The 23,271-nt window shown below is 45.2% G+C and overlaps 1 protein-coding gene across 1 annotated transcript in view; it reads right to left on the bottom strand.

The window, feature by feature from the left end:
• The window catches only part of LOC143293124 (ADAM 17-like protease), an 80,791-nt gene extending 73,422 nt beyond the window's left edge, over positions 1-7,369 (bottom strand). Inside the window, exon 1 of the mRNA XM_076604035.1 lies at positions 7,185-7,369. Coding sequence (XP_076460150.1) covers positions 7,185-7,242 — 58 coding nt within the window. The 5' untranslated portion in view covers positions 7,243-7,369. The remainder of the gene's footprint in view (positions 1-7,184) is intronic.
• Positions 7,370-23,271: the final 15,902 nt, after the last annotated feature.

The following is a 23,271-nucleotide window of genomic DNA, read 5'->3' on the forward strand; positions in this document are numbered from 1 at the left end:
ACAAGCACACACATACACACACACACACACACACACACACACACACACACACTTTAACTGACTGTCGAGTAACACACAGTGAAGTGGAGTGGCAGGGAGTGAAGCAGGCAGCCTGACGAGAAAGAGTGTTTTGTTCATGTGCAGAGCAGACCACTCCTTTAGTGTGATCCACTTCAAGCACCTACAAACTTATCATAATAATTGTTGGGCCACAGCAGGAAAAAATTCAGCATTTCCACTTGTTGACCTCACATACCTGATGTGATGGCGTGTGTGCTATAGCTGTAACTGTAAAACGGATTCAGTACCAGCACTTACTGTCCTTATATCATATTGTAGTCAGTACCAGCACTTACTGTCAGTATATCATATTGTAGTCAGTACCAGCACTTACTGTCATTATATCATATTGTAGTCAGTACCAGCACTTACTGTCATTATATCATATTGTAGTCAGTACCAGCACTTACTGTCAGTATATCATATTGTAGTCAGTACCAGTACTTACTGTCATTATATTACTGTAGTCAGTACCAGTACTTACTGTCATTATATTGTAGTCAGTACCAGCACTTACTGTCATTATATCACTGTAGTCAGTACCAGCACTTACTGTCATTATATCATATTGTAGTCAGTACCAGCACTTACTGTCATTATATCACTGTAGTCAGTACCAGTACTTACTGTCATTATATTGTAGTCAGTACCAGCACTTACTGTCATTATATTGTAGTCAGTACCAGCACTTACTGTCATTATATCATATTGTAGTCAGTACCAGCACTTACTGTCATTATGTCACTGTAGTCAGTACCAGCACTTACTGTCATTATATCAATGTAGTCAGTACCAGTACTTACTGTCATTATATCATATTGTAGTCAGTACCAGCACTTACTGTCATTATATCATATTGTAGTCAGTACCAGCACTTACTGTCATTATATTGTAGTCAGTACCAGCACTTACTGTCATTATATCATATTGTAGTCAGTACCAGCACTTACTGTCATTATATCATATTGTAGTCAGTACCAGCACTTACTGTCAGTATATCATATTGTAGTCAGTACCAGCACTTACTGTCATTATATCATATTGTAGTCAGTACCAGTACTTACTGTCATTATATCATATTGTAGTCAGTACCAGCACTTACTGTCAGTATATCATATTGTAGTCAGTACCAGCACTTACTGTCATTATGTCACTGTAGTCAGTACCAGCACTTACTGTCAGTATATCATATTGTAGTCAGTACCAGCACTTACTGTCATTATGTCACTGTAGTCAGTACCAGCACTTACTGTCATTATATCACTGTAGTCAGTACCAGCACTTACTGTCATTATATTGTAGTCAGTACCAGTACTTACTGTCATTATATTGTAGTCAGTACCAGCACTTACTGTCATTATATTGTAGTCAGTACCAGTACTTACTGTCATCATATTGTAGTCAATACCAGCACTTACTGTCATTATATCATATTGTAGTCAGTACCAGTACTCACTGTCATTATATCATATTGTAGTTAGTACCAGTACTTACTGTCATTATATCATATTGTAGTCAGTACCAGCACTTACTGTCATTATATTGTAGTCAGTACCAGCACTTACTGTCATTATATTGTAGTCAGTACCAGCACTTACTGTCATTATATTGTAGTCAGTACCAGTACTTACTGTCATCATATTGTAGTCAATACCAGCACTTACTGTCATTATATCATATTGTAGTCAGTACCAGCACTTACTGTCATTATATCATATTGTAGTCAGTACCAGCACTTACTGTCATTATATCATATTGTAGTCAGTACCAGCACTTACTGTCATTATATCATATTGTAGTCAGTACCAGTACTTACTGTCATTATATCATATTGTAGTCAGTACCAGTACTTACTGTCATTATATCATATTGTAGTCAGTACCAGCACTTACTGTCATTATATTGTAGTCAGTACCAGCACTTACTGTCATTATATCACTGTAGTCAGTACCAGTACTTACTGTCATTATATTGTAGTCAGTACCAGCACTTACTGTCATTATATCATACTGTAGTCAGTACCAGTACTTACTGTCATTATATCATATTGTAGTCAGTACCAGTACTTACTGTCATTATATCATATTGTAGTCAGTACCAGTACTTACTGTCATTATATCACTGTAGTCAGTACCAGCACTTACTGTCATTATATTGTAGTCAGTACCAGCACTTACTGTCATTATATCACTGTAGTCAGTACCAGCACTTACTGTCATTATATCATATTGTAGTCAGTACCAGCACTTACTGTCATTATATCATATTGTAGTCAGTACCAGCACTTACTGTCATTATATCACTGTAGTCAGTACCAGTACCTACTGTCATTATATCATATTGTAGTCAGTACCAGTACTTACTGTCATTATATCATATTGTAGTCAGTACCAGCACTTACTGTCATTATATCATATTGTAGTCAGTACCAGCACTTACTGTCATTATATCACTGTAGTCAGTACCAGCACTTACTGTCATTATATCACTGTAGTCAGTACCAGTACTTACTGTCATTATATCATATTGTAGTCAGTACCAGCACTTACTGTCATTATATCATATTGTAGTCAGTACCAGCACTTACTGTCATTATATCATATTGTAGTCAGTACCAGCACTTACTGTCATTATATTGTAGTCAGTACCAGCACTTACTGTCATTATATCATATTGTAGTCAGTACCAGCACTTACTGTCATTATATCATATTGTAGTCAGTACCAGTACTTACTGTCATTATATCATATTGTAGTCAGTACCAGCACTTACTGTCATTATATCATATTGTAGTCAGTACCAGCACTTACTGTCAGTATATCATATTGTAGTCAGTACCAGCACTTACTGTCATTATATCATATTGTAGTCAGTACCAGTACTTACTGTCATTATATCATATTGTAGTCAGTACCAGCACTTACTGTCATTATATCACTGTAGTCAGTACCAGCACTTACTGTCATTATATCATATTGTAGTCAGTACCAGCACTTACTGTCATTATATCATATTGTAGTCAGTACCAGTACTTACTGTCATTATATCATATTGTAGTCAGTACCAGTACTTACTGTCATTATATCATATTGTACACACTTCCTGCTTCCATTCCAGTCTCCACTGGTAGATATTTGCAAAATGTATACACATCTATCTATCTGTCTATCCATCTATCTATCTACATAGCTATCTGTATATGATAGTTTCTGTGATTAAATGTACAAAAAAAAGAACATGTGTGTGTGTGTGTGTGTGTGTGTGTGTGTGTGCGTGTGTGTATGAGAGAGAGACAGACAGACAGACAGACAGAGACAGACAGACAGTCAAAGATGGGTACATAATGACTTTAAGTAATCAAGTTTCATGTAAATTTGTTATGTCTGGAATTTGACAGAAACATAACCATAGAATGATAGTTTTTCTTTCAGTAGCAATTAGCTACTTATCTAAAACACAACACATAACACATCAGTATCATTAGAACATGTATGCACATCATACCAAACTGACATTGAACACTCTCTCACACCAACCCCCTCCCTCTCAAGAGAGAATCAATTGTCCGTAATAAGTATGCAGTTTTAGTGTCAGTTTATCAAGGACACATCACTGTCTGAACAAAGTCCACATATAGCACACCACATCTGCTGGCCCAAAGCCTGACCAGCGGCATTACTCAACGTGCTCGTCCCCTAATTAGGCCTTGCCAGCATCATACACATATACATACTGATATACCAGTCAATCTAAGTGGATTTCTTCGACATAAATTTGCAAGAAGATAACCCTTTTATTGCCCAGGGTTGATTATCAGTTCACAAAGTGCATGCTTCACATGAGACTTTAGTTTAATGTCTGAAGTTTCAGTTTGTTTCCCAAGATGTCACTGTGTTCTGACAAATCCATACATGCTGCACCACATCTGGCAGGTATCATCTGAAGAACCTGATGCTCATTTTCATTTTCCACTCCACTTGGGAGAAAGGGTGAACCCAGGAATGGAACCAACACCCTGACAGTCTGTATTGACAGACGAGCATCTCACCCATTCTGCCACCTCTCTCCTGAATACAGTCTTCATCTAAAAGAAGAAAAACGTGGAGATGTACTATCTTCCCTCAAATCATTACATCACTGACATACTTGTAAAGCTGACTGTTTCAGCATCATGTTTCCTGCTGATAATGTGACTGTTTCGGCATCATGTTTCCTGCTGATAATGTGACTGTTTCGGCATCATGTTTCCTGCTGATAATGTGACTGTTTCGGCATCATGTTTCCTGCTGATAATGTGACTGTTTGGGCATCATGTTTCCTGCTGATAATGTGACTGTTTCGGCATCATGTTTCCTGCTGATAATGTGACTGTTTCGGCATCATGTTTCCTGCTGATAATGTGAGGTCTCTTCACATTCTCGTCCACAGTTCTGCATGACAGTAGATTGATAGTCACTACATTTCCTGTGCATGATGACAGTAGATTGATAGTCACTACATTTCCTGTGCATGATGACAGTTGATTGATAGTCACTACATTTCCTGTGCATGATGACAGTAGATTGATAGTCACTACATTTCCTGTGCATGATGACAGTTGATTGATAGTCACTACATTTCCTGTGCATGGTGACAGTTGATTGATAGTCACTACATATCCTGTGCATGGTGACAGTTGATTGATAGTCACTACATATCCTGTGCATGGTGACAGTTGATAGTCACTACATTTCCTGTGTATGATGACAGTTGATTGATAGTCACTACATTTCCTGTGCATGATGACAGTAGATTGACAGTCACTACATTTCCTGTGCATGATGACAGTAGATTGATAGTCACTACATATCCTGTGCATGGTGACAGTTGATTGATAGTCACTACATATCCTGTGCATGATGACAGTTGATTGATAGTCACTACATATCCTGTGCATGATGACAGTTGATTGATAGTCACTACATATCCTGTGCATGGTGACAGTTGATTGATAGTCACTACATTTCCTGTGCATGATGACAGTTGATTGATAGTCACCACATTTCCTGTGCATGATGACAGTTGATTGATAGTCACTACATTTCCTGTGCATGATGACAGTTGATAGTCACTACATTTCCTGTGCATGGTGACAGTTGATTGATAGTCACCACATTTCCTGTGTATGATGACAGTTGATTGATAGTCACTACATTTCCTGTGCATGGTGACAGTTGATAGTCACTACATTTCCTGTGCATGGTGAGAGTAGATTGATAGTCACTACATTTCCTGTGCATGATGACAGTTGATCGACAGTCACTACATTTCCTGTGTATAATGACAGTTGATAGTCACCACATTTCCTGTGTATGATGACAGTTGATTGATAGTCACTACATTTCCTGTGCATGGTGACAGTTGATTGATAGTCACTACATTTCCAGTGCTGTGCTTTCTGTGATTGAGAATGCAGTCTGAGGTCCCATTTCCACACACACTGTCACATGCATGCACATTGAGACAGAAGCACACTTGTTTCCATTCTTGTCAATGACTGCCACTGTCCTGCTCTGATAAAAAGTGCAGATTGTACTGATGATAATAATGATTGTGATGTCAGTCATGACAAAAATTCCCCCTCTCCATTTGCCAAACTTACAGACAGACAGACACCCCCCACACATATACATACATACACACATATGCACACACACACACACACACACACACACACACACATGCACACACACACACACACACACACACACAAAAGCATGAACACACTGTATGTACACACACATACACACACATGCATACAAGTGTCTACAGATATCTACACACACACACACACACACACACACACACACAAGGATCTCCACAAAACAATACATAAAAATACAGGAGTTTAGTTTGTTTTATAACCTACGTTATTTGCACTGTACATGATGAATTTACCATTCCTGTCATTGAAGAAGGGTAGACCATGCACAGCATGAAGAATGGATCATGCTATCTGTACATAAACATACCACTTACCATTCTTATTACAACTTATCTTTCTATCCTAAAGAAAATAATTAACTGTCACAGTCATTTATAGTGTCACTCTTATCACCACCCCCTCCCCTTCCTCCCATTTTCACAACACCTCCACTCTCCCCCTGGCCCCCCACCCACCCACCCACACAAACCACATACAGCATTCACACACACACACACACACACACCACATACAGCATTCACACACACACACACACACACACACACACACACACACACACACACCACATACAGCATTCATAAACATACAGCATTCACACACACACACACACACACAAACACACCACATACAGCATTCACACACACACACACACACCACATACAGCATTCACACACACACACACACACACACACACACACACACACACACACACCACATACAGCATTCATAAACATACAGCATTCACACACACACACACACACACACAAACACACCACATACAGCATTCACACACACACACACACACACCACATACAGCATTCACACACACACACACACACACACACACACACACACACACACACACAGCATTCACACACACACACACACACACACACACACACACACACACCATATACAGCATTCACACACACACACACACACACACACACCACATACAGCATTCACACACACACACACACACACACACACACGAACACATACAGCATTCACACAAACACACACAAAACAAACAGCATCACATACAGCATTCATCACACACACACACACACACACACCACATACAGCATTCACACACACACACACACACCACATACAGCATTCACACACACACACACACACACACACACACACACACTGTTACAGAAACGCATCAGTTGGTTTATTTGTTTTGATTAAAATCTTGGGAACACGCATGGCCACAGGCACCGATAGGTTCGGACTTTCCCAGTTTTTGTGGGTCAGTTTACCAGGAAACCAAAAATCATTGACAGCCGATACAACCAACCAATCGTGGGCATGCTCAGACCAAAACGAGTGTCGGTGTTAACAGTCTGCCATGCCAACACACACATACACACACAGTACAAACCAATGAAGCGAAACGAAGTCTTCAACTCACCAAAACACGTCTCGGCGAAGATAAGTCCCAAACACAACAACGCAAACTTCGATGCCATCTTAACGTAAACAGCTCTATCTCTTCAGACGATAATGACAACACTGACTTGCTTTTTCCCAACAAGTGCGGACACTTATCCCACAATGGAAAGCCCGGCGTCTATGCAGTCATGGTGTAGTGGTGGAAGCGAGTCACGCACCAACCGGACAACAGGCACTGGCTCAACCAGTCAGTCGCCGCGCGTTGTGTGTGTTGCCCCTACTTCCGCAGTCAAGCAAGACAACATTGGATAAATCACCGTGCACTATGACTACTCTTTTTGTGGACTTTCATTGATGGTCAGAGAAATAAAGGTGATACAGACAGATAGCGACGCGGTTTCGTTGAGTGCGCGCAGACATCAGTCATCTATAGAGCGCATCCCCCTATTGTAGATTGTTGCCCTGTATAGGGATTACCACAGGATTACTGATACAATTTATAGACAAGACAAGATTGACAAGACAATAAGGTTGTGTGTGTGTGTGTGTGTGTGTGTGTGTGTGTGTGTGTGTGTGTGTGTGTGTGTGTGTGTGTGCCGCGTCGTGTGTCAGTTGAATAACTGCGTGGTGAATGAGAGAGAGAGAGAGAGAGAGAGAGAGAGAGAGAGAGAGAGAGAGAGAGAGAGAGAGAGAGAGAGAAGAGAGAGAGAATGAACGAATGAATGAATGAATGAATAAATGAATTTTATTTCTGAGGGTAATATAGAATAAGCAACAATGTTTCTTTTTCATCCAGCCCCCTAAAGGAGAAAATTGGAGGAAACTATAAACAAATGAATTGCAAATAGCATCACATAGCATCACATAACATCACATAGCATCACATAACATCAAATAGCATCACATGACATCAGATAGCATCACATAGCATCACATGACATCAAATAGCATCACATGACATCAAATAGCATCACATGACATCACATAGCATCACATGACATCACATAGCATCACATGACATCAGCAAACGAGAAAAAAGCATCACATTCATTCATGGAGAGAGAGAGCTAGAGAGCGAGCACTGAGAGAGATATATATAGAGAGAGCCGACATACAGTATATAGCAGTGTAGATACAGATCACGAGATAGATAGATAGACAGATAGATAGATAGACAGGAGACTGAGAGAGAGAAAGAGAGAGAGAGAGAATAAATCAATGCGTGAATATTTTCCAGTGGTGAAAATATTGGCCAACTTCATTGTTACCGTGACATATTGTTTCACGAAAGTTAACACACACACACACACACACACACACATATATATATATATATATATATATATATATATATATATATATCAGTATAGAGAGAGAGCCGGAGAGAGAGGGGGGGGGGGGGGGGTGGCGGGGACGGGAGAGTAACGCCGGACTGTGCCAAAAGTGCACACAGCGGGGTGCACGTGCACATATATTGTGTGCGTGGGCATTTGTGCTCTTTATACACAGCTCAGTATCATTTGATTAGTATTGAATCTGAACTGGTGTCAGGTTATCAATACACTGATGTATTCATATATCATGACAAAATGAGGGGAAAAAAAGTTGGTGTTTGGTGGTTATTATAGACGGTTCGAAATTTAATCTTTGTTGCATTGACACTGATAAGAACATCCGTCAAGGAATTCTATGCTCCACATAACTTAGATAATTTATCTGAATAATTCATTTGTGTGCGTTTTTTTGTTTCTTGGGTGTTTTTTTTTTGTTTTGTGTGTGTGTGTGTTTGTTGTTTTGTTTTTTTTTTTTTGTTTTTTTTGGGGGGGGGGTAGGTTTTTTTTTGTTATTTGTTGGTTGGTTGTTTTTTTTTGTTGTGTTGTGTTTTGTTTTGTTTTGTCTGTTTGTTTGTTTGTTTTTGTTGTTTGATTTTTGTTTTGTTTTGTTTTGTTGTGTAGTTGTTGTTTTTTTTTGTTGTTTTTTTTTTTCCCAAGCAACTCGAAACTTATCAGGAAGGTTAAAGGGAGAGCACTGCTTTAACGTCGCATTGGGGAAGAGAATTTAGTCTACCTCCCTTGACTTGTTCTGTGCAAATTGTGATTTTCTGAATCTTGAATAAATGAACAGATAAATAAAGTTAGATACAATCATGATGAAATGACAAAAAAAAGCACAAAAATATTACTAATACTGCTACTACTGCTACTACTACTGCTGCTGCTGCTGCTGCTGCTAAACTGACTACAAGCCGGGTGCTGCTGCTACTACGACTACTGCTATGAAACAGACGAGCATCAGACATGGTGTGCACAAGGTGTGGTGGAGACAGACAGTTTATGATCAACTCTCACCGCGCCACACAGACATCACCCAGAGTACAACTCCATGGTCTCTCCGAGGCTGAGGGATGCCTGCTGCAACACGTGACAACAACAACAACAACAACAACAACTACTACTACTACCCACTAGGTTTATTAGGCTAGAAGAAGAAGAAGAAGAAGAAGAAGAAGAAGAAGTTTTTCACTAAAGAAAATTTCCGCGAGTTCAGTTGAGTTGCTCCAGGAGTCGGCAGTGAGCTGGAACAAAGCCGGGCCATACCAGATGAGCAGCGTAACCCAACGCACTTTGTCAGTCAGCCGGGCCATACCAGATGAGCAGCGTGACCCAACGCACTTTGTCAGTCAGCCGGGCCACACCAGATGAGCAGCGTAACCCAACGCACTTTGTCAGTCAGCCGGGCCATACCAGATGAGCAGCGTAACCCAACGCACTTTGTCAGGCCTGGAGAAGGGCGACGCGCTGTGCACCTTGTATCAAGCACACACAGGAGATGATATCACCGGACAAGGAAACAGGACTTCCTGATCCGCCCTGGTTTGCTGTGTCTGAACATCGGAAAGACCACTGTTGTCACCGCTGTCTGTCTCACACAGTGCACACTGGTTTGCTGTGTCTGAACATCGGAAAGACCACTGTTGTCACCGCTGTCTGTCTCACACAGTGCACACTGGATTGCTGTCTGAACACCAGAAAGACTGTCACCACTGTTGTCACCACTGTCTGTCTCACACAGTGCACACTGGATTGCTGTGTCTGAACATCGGAAAGACTGTCACCACTGTTGTCACCGCTGTCTGTCTCACACAGTGCACACTGGATTGCTGTCTGAACATCGGAAAGACTGTCACCACTGTTGTCACCGCTGTCTGTCTCACACAGTGCACACTGGATTGCTGTCTGAACACCAGAAAGACTGTCACCACTGTTGTCACCGCTGTCTGTCTCACACAGTGCACACGTGCTGCACGCTTTGACGCCTCCTCAAACCGAAAGTACAAATGAAACGTAGTCATGGTGACCTGTCCGGGACATACACTAACTGTCTGACCAGTCAACTAGGCCTGCTGTCTTTACGCGTAATACGGGCGTACTAGCCGGCAAGTGGTTAAAGCGTTGGATTTTCAATCTGAGGGTCCCGGCTTCGAATCTCGGTGACCGGCGCCTGGTGGGTAAAAGGTGGAGATTTTCCGATCTCTCATATCAACCTAATTATGTGCAGACCTGCTAGTGCCTGATCTCCTGTTGTGTTATACGCACGCAGAAGATCAAATAAGCACGTTAAAGATCCTGTAATCCATTCCAGCGTTCGGTGGGTGATGGAATCAAGAACATACCCAGCATGCACACCCCAGAAAATGGAGTATGGCTGCCTACATGGCGGGGTAACTAACCAAATGGTCATACAAGTAGAATGTTACCTGTCTGTATGAGTACACTATAATCATGTGTGTTTGACTGAAACCTCATTGAGTTATACAAGAAACGAATGAGCGCCCAATGGCAGATGTCAGTAAGCTCAATGCAGGTAGACAGCCTGTTGTGCAAATGATTCCGTGTTTGTAGAGCGATTAGAGCTTGGTCTCCGACCGATAGGCGCTATATACATATCCACATCGTCACCATCATCATCATCACCACCACCATCAACATCATCATCACATCTGGGTACGGCTAAACAGGCGATGTATAAGTATCCATATTATCATCAGTGATAGACACTCTTGATTGCGTATAATATCCACTCTCTTTACGCATAATATCCACTCTCTTTACGCATAATAGACACTCGAATACATATAAAATTCACTCTCTTCAAGAATAATAGACACTCTCGATTTTACGTATCACTGTCCTGAGGCCAACAACATGAATTCTGGTCTGTCAGGTCTATGTACAGCGGGCTGCTGTCAGAATTTAATGTACACCACTAATCAACCATGAAATCACCAGTGTGTGTGTGTGTGTGTGTGTGTGTGTGTGTGTGTGTGTGTGTGTGTGTGTGTGTGTGTGTGTGTGCAGTGTGCAGGTGTGTGTGCACGTGTGTGTACGTGTGTGTGTGTGTGCTCTCGAGTGCAATTTTTTGAGACGTCAGTTTCAGAAGATGTTAAAGGTAATCCATACTCCATTCAGAAACACTCAGTGAACTACACTTCAATGGCTTAAACCCGCGAAATTGATCGAGTATTTTTAATTAAACTCAGAGTCCTCCTGACAAAAAGAATTATGAAGGTGAAAAACTGATCTTTCATCAGTATTCCCCAATTTCGGTTCGTTTGAAGTAATTGTGACCCACGAAATGCGCCAAGTAATGAGTATCAAATAACGCGGCAGAGAACGGATCGCGTCGCTTCATCGTTGGCTGTGCTTCCATTCCGAACACGAGGTGTGAAATGAATAATGACAATGATTAGCTCCCTTTCTCCTCATAAAACCAGCTCGAAGTGAGAGTAAAAACCAAACCACTTCCTTTTTCAAGACGAGAATTTCATTATTCTCGGAGAATAGCAGGAGGAATCCATCTTCATTATTTTCGCCACAAGGCTTCATTTGATCACAAACAGGATGTGAACTTGTAGCAGTCCTATGTCTGACTTGATGTGATTAAGAGGATGGAGATGAATTCCTTTATCGTTAGGTTTTTGTCAGTGCACAGTGCAGATGGTTGTATGTTTCACAACGTTGGGCATGTTTTCAATCTTAAATTTTGGTTTCTTTGATTTTGTTAATTCGACGTTTTTTGGCACGGAAGGAGTATCGATCAGTGGTGCAATTAAAGCTGTCAGGAAATAGCGTTTTCATCGTTCCTTTGGTTTGATAATCAATCTGATCGTTTGCTTTCAAAGACGGATCAGTGAGTAGAGCATTTTGATCATGATGAATGGTGATGATGATGAATGGTGATGACGATGAATGGTGATCAGTGACGATGAATGGTGATGCCGATGAATGGTGATCAGTGACGATGAATAGTGATGACGATGAATGATGATGACGTTGCTGCTACGTGGGTCCTTCAGGTTCAGGACTATCTGACAAGCTGCAAGAGCTCTCCTTATAAAACCCGGCATCTACCAGGCCCGAGAGATGCAGACACCTGCAGTGCTGGTCAGGAAACTGGAGCCAAACTCCGTCAGTAAGACTCACTGATGAAACGGATGACCCTGTGGTCACTGTCTTCTCACTGGAGCCCACAGCGCATTCAGCTCTGGGCAGGAGCCAGCCACAGGCCGTGCACTCTGCACTCAGCTCTGGGTAGGAGCCAGCCACAGGCCATGCACTGTGCACTCAGCTCTGGACAGGAGCCAGCCACAGGCCATGCACTGTGCACTCAGCTCTGGACAGGAGCCAGCCACAGGCCATGCACTGTGCACTCAGCTCTGGACAGGAGCCAGCCACAGGCCATGCACTGTGCACTCAGCTCTGGACAGGAGCCAGCCACAGGCCGTGCACTGTGCACTCAGCTCTGGGTAGGAGCCAGCCACAGGCCATGCACTGTGCTCTCAGCTCTGGACAGGAACCAGCCACAGGCCATGCACTGTGCACTCAGCTCTGGACAGGAGCCAGCCACAGGCCATGCACTGTGCACTCAGCTCTGGACAGGAGCCAGCCACAGGCCTTGCACTGTGCTCTCAGCTCTGGGTAGGAGCCAGCCACAGGCCATGCACTCAGCTCTGGACAGGAGCCAGCCACAGGCCATGCACTGTGCACTCAGCTCTGGACAGGAGCCAGCCACAGGCCATGCACTGTGCACTCAGCTCTGGACAGGAGCCAGCCACAGGCCATGCACTATGCACTCAGCTCTGGACAGGAGCCAGCCACAGGCCATGCACTCAGCTCTGGGTAGGAGCCAGCCACAGGCCATGCACTCAGCTCTGGGTAGGAGCCAGCCACAGGCCGAAAATACCCACCTGCATGGGGGTTGTCCTCCCATGCTTTTGTCAGTCCGTGACGCTGACCACTTGGCCACACGGCTGGTCAGTCCGTGACGCTGACCACTTGGCCACATGGCTGGTCAGTCCGTGACGCTGACCACTTGGCCACACGGCTGGTCAGTCCGTGACGCTGACCACTTGGCCACATGGCTGGTCAGTCCGTGACGCTGACCACTTGGCCACACGGCTGGCCATATCTTACAGACGGTGGTAAATCCCATGCGAACATGTTTTCCTGGTTTGGGGAAATATACACCACAAAATCAGACACTGGTTCCACTATACAATCTTTCAAATCAAATGTTAAAACACATAATTTTGTTAAAAACAACAACAACCCAAAACATTTATAATATGGCTACATCTCATCTTTCCCCACTCCCCACTGCCCGCCCATCAGTTGTCTGTGTGCACATGACTGGATGCTGTGTGTGTGGACCGGGGGTGGGGTGGGGGTGGGGGTGAGGTTTTGAAAAGGAATGTAAGTTCCGAGCCAGTGATGTAACACTGTTTTTAAAACAATACTTTTTCTTTTTAACGAGTTTATATCTTAACTTTTTTTTCTTTTGTTAATTTTTTCCTCTACTGTGTTTGTTCCAAGCACGGTAGACCCTATGGCAAACATTAATGAACGCGGCAGTTGTATCACGTGAAACACGAAACGGGGACAGATAAGTGGACTACACGAACCGTAGTGTAATAATTGTATGGAACGCATCTAAATTAGCTACTGCGATGTTGCTTTCCCCAATTATTTTACTGCGTTTCTTCATTCTCCTGTCGATCCAGCCATCCATCAAGCCTCACAACCTCCGGCCATTGATATTATTTGGCGCGCGTGCTAAGCGTCACGTGGTCTTTCTACGTCACGTCCTGTATCATGGCCGCTAAGGATCGGTTCAATATCCGATGTGCAGGACTTCAGTGTCAGCCTGGAGGCGATAGTGGGGGTGGTGGAAGTGGTAGTGTCAGTGGTGGTGGTGGGGGTGTTGGGAGTGGTGGTGGTGGGGGTGGGGTTGCAAGCGGTGGTGGGCGTGGTGGGAGTGGTTGTGGCAATCTTTCGTCTGTCTGACGCACGGGGGTAAGGGAGGGGAGGGAGGGAGGGGGGGCGAGGGGGGGGGGTGGGGGGGGGGGCAGGGGGGGAAGGGGAGGGGGGCTGGAGGGGCGGGGGGGGAGAAGCCAGCAAAAAAAAAAAAAAAAAAAAAAAAAAAAAAATCAGGGAGCAGCCAACGTTGATATGCGTGAGCTGGGACTGAAGTGCTGTTTACATCAAGCCATCTGACAGAATTGAGGAAGAAAGAAGGGCAGAAAGACAAAATAAGTGAAATACCATTATACGTCTACATGGATACATACAAGATTCGTGTGATAATGAATGAATGAATTTCTGTTTCTCACACACAGTATATACAAACACACATGCTCAAACACAACACCCATGCACCCTATTTCATAGACACACACATCCCCGCATACAACAAAAACACATTTCCAGTAAGAGCATACATAAAACATTTCACAAGTGATAAATGAAGTGCTAGATAAATAGCTAAAAGATCAGTATTACTGCTCATCTTTCATCGAGTGTGTGTGTGTGTGTGTGTGTGTGTGTGTGTGTGTGTGTGTGTGTGTGCGTGTGTGTGTGTGCGCGCGCGCGCGCGTTATGTGTGGCGCTCGAGCGTCTGTGCACGCGAGTGAATGTTTTTGTGTTCATGTGTATGCGCATGCATGTGTGTGTGTGTGTGTGTGTGTGTGTGTGTGTGTGTGTGTGTGTCCATTAAGGCGAGTGGGATTTCATGTTGTTGGTTTCTTTTTTCATCTCTCTCTCATCATTCTGAGGTGGAGAACAAGTCTCCAGGCACAAAGTCTGAGGCGGAGAACAAGTCTCCAGGCACAAAGTCTGAGGCGGAGAACAAGTCTCCAGGCACAAAGTCTGAGGCGGAGAACAAGTCTCCAGGCACAAAGTCTGAGGCGGAGAACAAGTCTCCAGGCACAAAGTCTGAGGTAGAGAGCAAGTCTCCAGGCACAAAGTCTGACGTGGAGAACAAGTCTCCAGGCACAAAGTCTGAGGTGGAGAGCAAGTCTCCAGGCACAAAGTCTGAGGTGGAGAACAAGTCTCCAGGCACAAAGTCTGAGGTAGAGAACAAGTCTCCAGGCACAAAGTCTGAGATAGAGAACAAGTCTCCAGGCACAAAGTCTGAGATAGAGAACAAGTCTCCAGGCACAAAGTCTGAGGTAGAGAACAAGTCTCCAGGCACAAAGTCTGAGATAGAGAACAAGTCTCCAGGCACAAAGTCTGAGATAGAGAACAAGTCTCCAGGCACAAAGTCTGAAGCGGAGAACAAGTCTCCAGGCACAAAGCCTGAGGCGGAGAAAAAGTCTAGAGGCAGAAAGTCTGAGGTGGAGAACAAGTCTCCAGGCACAAAGTCTGACGTGGAGAACAAGTCTAGAGGCAGAAAGTCTGAGGTGGAGAACAAGTCTCCAGGCACAAAGTCTGAGGTGGAGAACAAGTCTAGAGGCACAAAGTCTGAGGTGGACAAGTCTCCAGGCACAAAGTCTGACGTGGAGAACAAGTCTCCATGCACAAAGTCTGAGGTGGACAAGTCACCAGGCACAAGGTTTCCCCCTGTTTGATGTTTATTCTATCATTTTGTTTTGTGTCAGTTCATTTTGATATTTTTTTCATTCTAGTTATTTTACTTTTATCTCTTTTTCAACTCTCAAGGAAGAAGCTGAGAAGTTGAGTGCTTTGGACTCTCTCTCTCTCTGTCTCTCTCTCACTCTCTCTCTGTCTGTTTGTCTGTCTGTGGTTTTTTGTCTGTCTGTCTGACTGTCTTTTTATTTCATCCCTTCTTTATTAAAAAAGGATATTAAAATCTTATATTTCATACTTTAATCTTTTCTTTAGACAAATAGAAATTGACCTTATATGTGCCTCAAAAACACGAATCCTAAGCGTTATTCATTTCACTTTCGTTTACACTGGCATTCAGCTTTACAATGCAGCATTTAGAACGGATAGCCGAGATCCTAGTTGAACAATGCAGCATTTAGAACGGATAGCCGAGATCCTAGTTGAACAATGCAGCATTTAGAACGGATAGCCGAGATCCTAGTTGAACGGATAGCCGAGATCCTAGTTGAACAATGCAGCATTTAGAACGGATAGCCGAGATCCTAGTTGAACGGATAGCCGAGATCCTAGTTGAACAATGCAGCATTTAGAACTGATAGCCGAGATCCTAGTTGAACAATGCAGCATTTAGAACGGATAGCCGAGATCCTAGTTGAACGGATAGCCGAGATCCTAGTTGAACAATGCAGCATTTAGAACGGATAGCCGAGATCCTAGTTGAACAATGCAGCATTTAGAACGGATAGCCGAGATACTAGTTGAACAATGCAGCATTTAGAACGGATAGCCGAGATCCTAGTTGAACGGATAGCCGAGATCCTAGTTGAACAATGCAGCATTTAGAACGGATAGCCGAGATCCTAGTTGAACAATGCAGCATTTAGAACGGATAGCCGAGATACTAGTTGAACAATGCAGCATTTAGAACGGATAGCCGAGATCCTAGTTGAACGGATAGCCGAGATCCTAGTTGAACAATGCAGCATTTAGAACGGATAGCCGAGATCCTAGTTGAACAATGCAGCATTTAGAACGGACACCCGAGATCCTAGTTGAACATCCGGTGAACAGACAGGGACGTGGGCGTCACGTGATGTGCCCTGGAGGCAGGCGTTCCTCGTGTCTCTCTGCGGCACAGGATGGAGTGCACAAGGCAGCGAGCAGCAGAGATTGAAGACAAGGGAGAGGTGGGGGGAGGGGGGGGGGGGAGGTGATGAGGAGGGGCGGGGGGAGAGGTGGTCGTGAGAGAGAAAGCTGGCGTGAGCCTCCAGTGTTAATCTTTCACTTTGTCTCTGCCGTTTGCTTGTTGTTCTAACACCTCCACTGCTGTTGCCGTTCATCGATTTCACGTGTTTTCTGTGAAGAGTGGTATCAGACAGTGCCGCCGTTTCCTCTGACGTCTTTTCCATCTTCATTGTGATGGACCGTCCCCTGCAGTTCCCGCGCTGCCAAAACTCCCATTCACATCCCATAATAATCAAACTGAAGGCGTACATCGTTATTTGTTTTCATCACTCCAGTGTGTGTGGTTCTGTGGCGTACTTTGTTGAAGAAACTGCGTCAGCCTTTTAATTATATGCTAGCGATTTTTGTTAAATAAAAACAACAAAACAAAAACAAATTTGTAAGATTTCTTCTTTTTTTGTTTTTTTGTTTTGTTTTTGTTTTGTTTTGTTTTGTTTTGTTTGTTCTTTCGAGGAAGGAGACAATAAAATGAAATAAAACTGAGTGGAAAAAAGCAGACACTCTCTCGGTCTCTCAAACACAAAGATCCCCCGTGATTTCAGAAGCAGCATTAGAATTCAACGTCCGGATGGAATTGTGCAGGTCATGTGTGAAAGGGTAGTTTGTCCGCTTTAGTGTTTTTACCTGTGATGTAAAATGCAAATGGACATCCGTCTCCCGATTCTCTGTCCCACTGTGATAAGAGCGATGTCATCAACCAGGTGATCTTGTTCAGCACAGAAAGGAATCCTGACATCGGATGTGGGCCAATACCCTGATGGTATGGGGCGGCACGAACCTTTTGGAGCCCACTTCACACACACACACACACACACACACACACACACACACACACACACACACACACACATGTGTGTGTGTGTGTGCCTGAATTGCGCATGAGCATTTGAGAGTGTGCACGTGCTTGCACGCTACTTGTGTGTGCAAGCATGCACCTGCATGTTGCCCATGGATCACACAAGGGGAAATAATCCAGCTCCTCTTGTATCACATGTGCTTGATATCCTCAGCGGGAAAACAAAACCTGTGTCTTACATCCGATAACGTCCACCCCAACTCCACTCCGGGAAAACAAAACCTGTGTCTTACACCCGATAACGTCCACCCTAACTCCACTCCAGGAAAACAAAACCTGTGTCTTACATCCGATAACGTCCACCCCAACTCCACTCCGGGAAAACAAAACCTGTGTCTTACATCCGATAACGTCCACCCTAACTCCACTCCGGGAAAACAAAACCTGTGTCTTACATCCGATAACGTCCACCCTAACTCCACTCCGGGAAAACAAAACCTGTGTCTTACATCCGATAACGTCCACCCTAACTCCACTCCAGGAAAACAAAATCAAAAACAAACAACGTAAACTTGCAGCTAATGGAAGTCAGTTTTCAAGAAGAGGAGGGGGTGGGGTGTATAAAATAGGTGAAAGGGGAAGGGGCGGACCCTTGAGGAAAAAATAAGGCACACACACACACACACACACACACACACACACACACACACACACACACATGCACAAACACACACACACACACACACACACACAAACACACACACACACACACACACACACACACACATGCGCACGCGCGATTAGGCAAGATGGCGTTGGGGGAAGGGTTGGGTGGATTTTCACCTAAAATCAGAATAATTGTGGACAAACGTTACTGAAAACAACAATCAAACACGCACGCAATGTATTTCATTTTCCGTATTATATTTATCTTCAACATAAAAAAGACAGCGTGGAATTTTACAGGCTAAATTTGTAAACCAGTGCAGTGGCATATCCAGTGTTTTTGCCTGTGATGTCAAAACCGACATTGGTGTCCCAGGGCGATTCTCTGTCCCGCTGTGATAAGAGTGATGCCATCAACCCAATCACTCTGTCCCGCTGTGATAAGAGTGATGCCATCAACCCAATCACTCTGTCCCGCTGTGATAAGAGTGATGCCATCAACGAGGTCACTCTGTCCCGCTGTGATAAGAGCGATGCCATCAACCCAATCACTCTGTCCCGCTGTGATAAGAGTGATGCCATCAACCAGGTCACTCTGTCCCGCTGTGATAAGAGCGATGCCATCAACCCAGTCGTTCTGTCCCGCTGTGATAAGAGCGATGCCATCAACCCAGTCACTCTGTCCCGCTGTGGTAAGAGCGATGCCATCAACGAGGTCACTCTGTCCCGCTGTGATAAGAGTGATGCCATCAACCAGGTCACTCTGTCCCGCTGTGATAAGAGCGATGCCATCAACCCAATCACTCTGTCCCGCTGTGATAAGAGCGATGCCATCAACCCAATCACTCTGTCCCGCTGTGATAAGAGTGATGCCATCAACCAGGTCACTCTGTCCCGCTGTGATAAGAGCGATGCCATCAACCCAGTCGTTCTGTCCCGCTGTGATAAGAGCGATGCCATCAACCCACTGACCTTGTTCAGCAGTGAAGGGAGTCCTGATATCACGAACGGACACGTAAGCGCGCCCTCCCTCCCACCCCATCCATCACACGCATTTGCACGGGACCACGAGCACACGCATACCCACACACACGTCAGACATACTCATTTACTCATGGATGTGTGTGTACGCGATCATGCGCGTGCTGGAGCATGTCAGTGGAAGTTATTGTAGAAGTGTGTTCGAACGTGTGCTTGCATTCACGTCCCTTCCCACCCCCCACCCCCTTCCTACGTAATGAGAAAAGTGATCTACCTCTTCGTATCACCCTCGTCACCACCCTCACTCCCCGCTCTCCCCCCACCTCCTTCCCCACGACAGCAAAACCTTCATCCGATAACGATCAGTGTGCCACGGCCCGAATTAAACACGACAACCACTCGCCGCTAATGGGAATCAGTTTGATCAGCCACTGGCACTGGCAGAGAAAGAGGGCAGAGAAGGAAGGAGGGGAGGGGGATTCCCTGGAGGAGAACACACTTCCCCAGCGCCACAAGACTTCTCCTGACAACGGCGGGAGGTGGAATTCTGACAACGGCGGCAAGTAGGTGTTGTTTTCCTGACCACAGGGCAAGCTTTCTGTGGACTGGTCTAATGGAGCGGTAACCTGAGAGACCTTTCCTGTACTCCACTCCCTCCTTATTTGGGGTTTTCTTCAATTTCAGCTGATGGAATTCTTTTCTTTTTGTTAAGAAGAAGGAGAAGAATGCAAATAATATAGAACAATAGTTAGATTTGATTTGCAGTGTGTGTCTTTCTAAACCCCCCCCTCCCTTTCTTTAGCTGCGAAAATGTGTTTTTGAATGAATGAACAGGATTGGTTTGTTAAGCAGAGTATTGTGGTTGAGAGGTACAAAGAAAGAGAGAGACATAGAGACAGAGAGAGATACAGGGAGAGAGACATACAGACAGAGACAGAGATACAGACACAGACACAGTGACGGACACATGGCAATCATCTGAACCAAGATCAATTTGATGAAAGGAAATACCCATGCACAATCACAAACAGGAGATAGAAAGAGAGTGAGAGACAGAAAGAGACAGATAGACAGACGAAAAGACAGAAAGGCAGAGACAGGGAGACAGAGAGACAGAGACAGGCAGATGAAAAGACAAATGACAGAGACAGGGAGAGGAAAGAGAGACAGAGAGAGTACTGCAGAGTTACAGTGCAGATGGCCCTGCAATCCACACCATCAATGTCTCCACTGATGGCACGAGGGAAACAGTCTGCAGGGTTTTTTTCACCTCCCCTGGCGACAGAAAGCAAAACAACACACAAAACAAAACAACAAAAACAGCATCAATAAAACCCAAACAACATCTCTTGCATCCAGTGACGCCAACACAAAAACAGCTGTGCGGCTGATGGAGTCACTTTGTTCATCAACGACAAGACGAGAGGCAGGGGCGGGAAGCGAGAATGAGTGGGTGGGTGGGGTCGGGGGGGGAGGGGGGGGGGGGGGGGGGAAGTTCCATTTGGACAAGAAAGTACGACCAAGCCCCATTACCGACAATGGCGTAAAGTGGATGTGTTTTTCACCACGGAAGACGGGTTTCTGTGCACTGGCTTAATGGACTTGCATCCTGAACACACATCCAATGACCTTGCTAAAACAATCCTCCCAGGAACTGTTGAGAAAAAGAGAGAGAGACAGAGAGAGAGAGAGAGAGAGAGAGAGAGAGAGAGGGGGGGGGGGGGGGGCGACACACGGAAAAACAACAACGATGGACTGATATTGCAGGATAGACGTGAAGGCCAGAAACCCAGGTATTGACACGCAGCCAACAGACCTGGAGCAATGTGGTGAACAGTTCTCCTGTGTGGTGACCCAGTGACTCTTCACAGAGCTGACGGGGAAGAAGGGGAAGAAGGAGGAGGAGGAGGAGGAGGACAAAAACAAGAAGAAGAAGAAGAAGGAGGACGAGAAGAAGAAGAAGAAGAAGGAGAAGAAGTAGAAGAAGAAGAAGAAGTAGAAGAAAAACCTGACCAAAACAACAGGGTCAATCAATCGATATTTTTTCTGATCCATCCTCTACTTCTTGTGTCTTCTTTAGTGCCATTAGTTCTTTTCATCCTCAGAAAAATGGAGGGGGAGGGGAGGAGGGGAAGGGGAGGAGGGGGGGAGTGGGAGGGGAAGGGGGAGGGGAAGGGGAGGAGGGGGAGGGGAGGAGGGGGAGGGGAAGGGGAGGAGGGGGAGGAGGGGAAGGGGGAGGGGGAGGAGGGGAAGGGGAAGGGGAGGAGGGGAAGGGGAAGGGGAGGAGGGGGAAGGGAGGAGGGGGAGGAGGGGAAGGGGGAGTGGGAGGGAAAGGGGGAGGGGAGGAGGGGGACGGGAAGGGGAGGAGGGGAAGGTGAAGGGGAGGAGGAGGAGGGGACGGAGGAGGAGGGGTAGGGGAGGAGGGGGAGGGGAGGAGGGGGAGGGGACGGAGGAGGAGGAGGGGAAAGGGAGGAGTTGGGAGGGGTAGGGGAGGAGGAGGGGTAGAGGAGGAGGAGGGGAGGAGGGGAAAGGGAGGAGGAGGAGTTGGGAGGGGTAGGGGAGGAGGAGGAGGGGAGGAGGAGGGGAGGAGGGGAAAGGGAGGAGGAGGAGTTGGGAGGGGTAGGGGAGGAGGAGGAGGGGAGGAGGGGAAAGGGAGGAGGAGGAGTTGGGAGGGGTAGGGGAGGAGGAGGAGGAGGGGAGGAGGAGGGGAGGAGGGGAAAGGGAGGAGGAGGAGGAGGTGGGAGGGGTAGGGGAGGAGGAGGAGTTGGGAGGAGGAGGGGAGGAGGAGGGGAGGAGGGGAAAGGGAGGAGGAGGAGGAGTTGGGAGGAGGAGGGGAGGAGGAGGAGGGGGAGGGGTGTCATTGTGATCTACCCCAGAACATTACTGTGTACCCTGACTACATATGTCTGGGTGTCATCTACCCCAGAACATTACTGTGTACACTGACCACACATGTCTGGGTGTCATCTACCCCAGAACATTACTGTATACCCTGACTACATATGTCTGGGTGTCATCTACCCCAGAACATTACTGTGTACACTGACTACACATGTCTGGGTGTCAACTACCCCAGAACATTACTGTGTACACTGACTACATATGTCTGGGTGTCATCTACCCCAGAATATTACTGTGTACCCTGACTACACATGTCTGGGTGTCATCTACCCCAGAACATTACTGTGTACCCTGACTACATATGTCTGGGTGTCATCTACCCCAGAACATTACTGTGTACACTGACCACATGTCTGGGTGTCATCTACCCCAGAACATTACTGTGTACACTGACCACACATGTCTGGGTGTCATCTACCCCAGAACATTACTGTATACCCTGACTACATATGTCTGGGTGTCATCTACCCCAGAACATTACTGTATACCCTGACTACATATGTCTGGGTGTCATCTACCCCAGAACATTACTGTGTACCCTGACTACATATGTCTGGGTGTCATCTACCCCAGAACATTACTGTGTACACTGACCACATGTCTGGGTGTCA

Source organism: Babylonia areolata, chromosome 18, assembly GCF_041734735.1.
Source record: "Babylonia areolata isolate BAREFJ2019XMU chromosome 18, ASM4173473v1, whole genome shotgun sequence".
Lineage (NCBI taxonomy): Eukaryota > Metazoa > Mollusca > Gastropoda > Neogastropoda > Buccinidae > Babylonia > Babylonia areolata.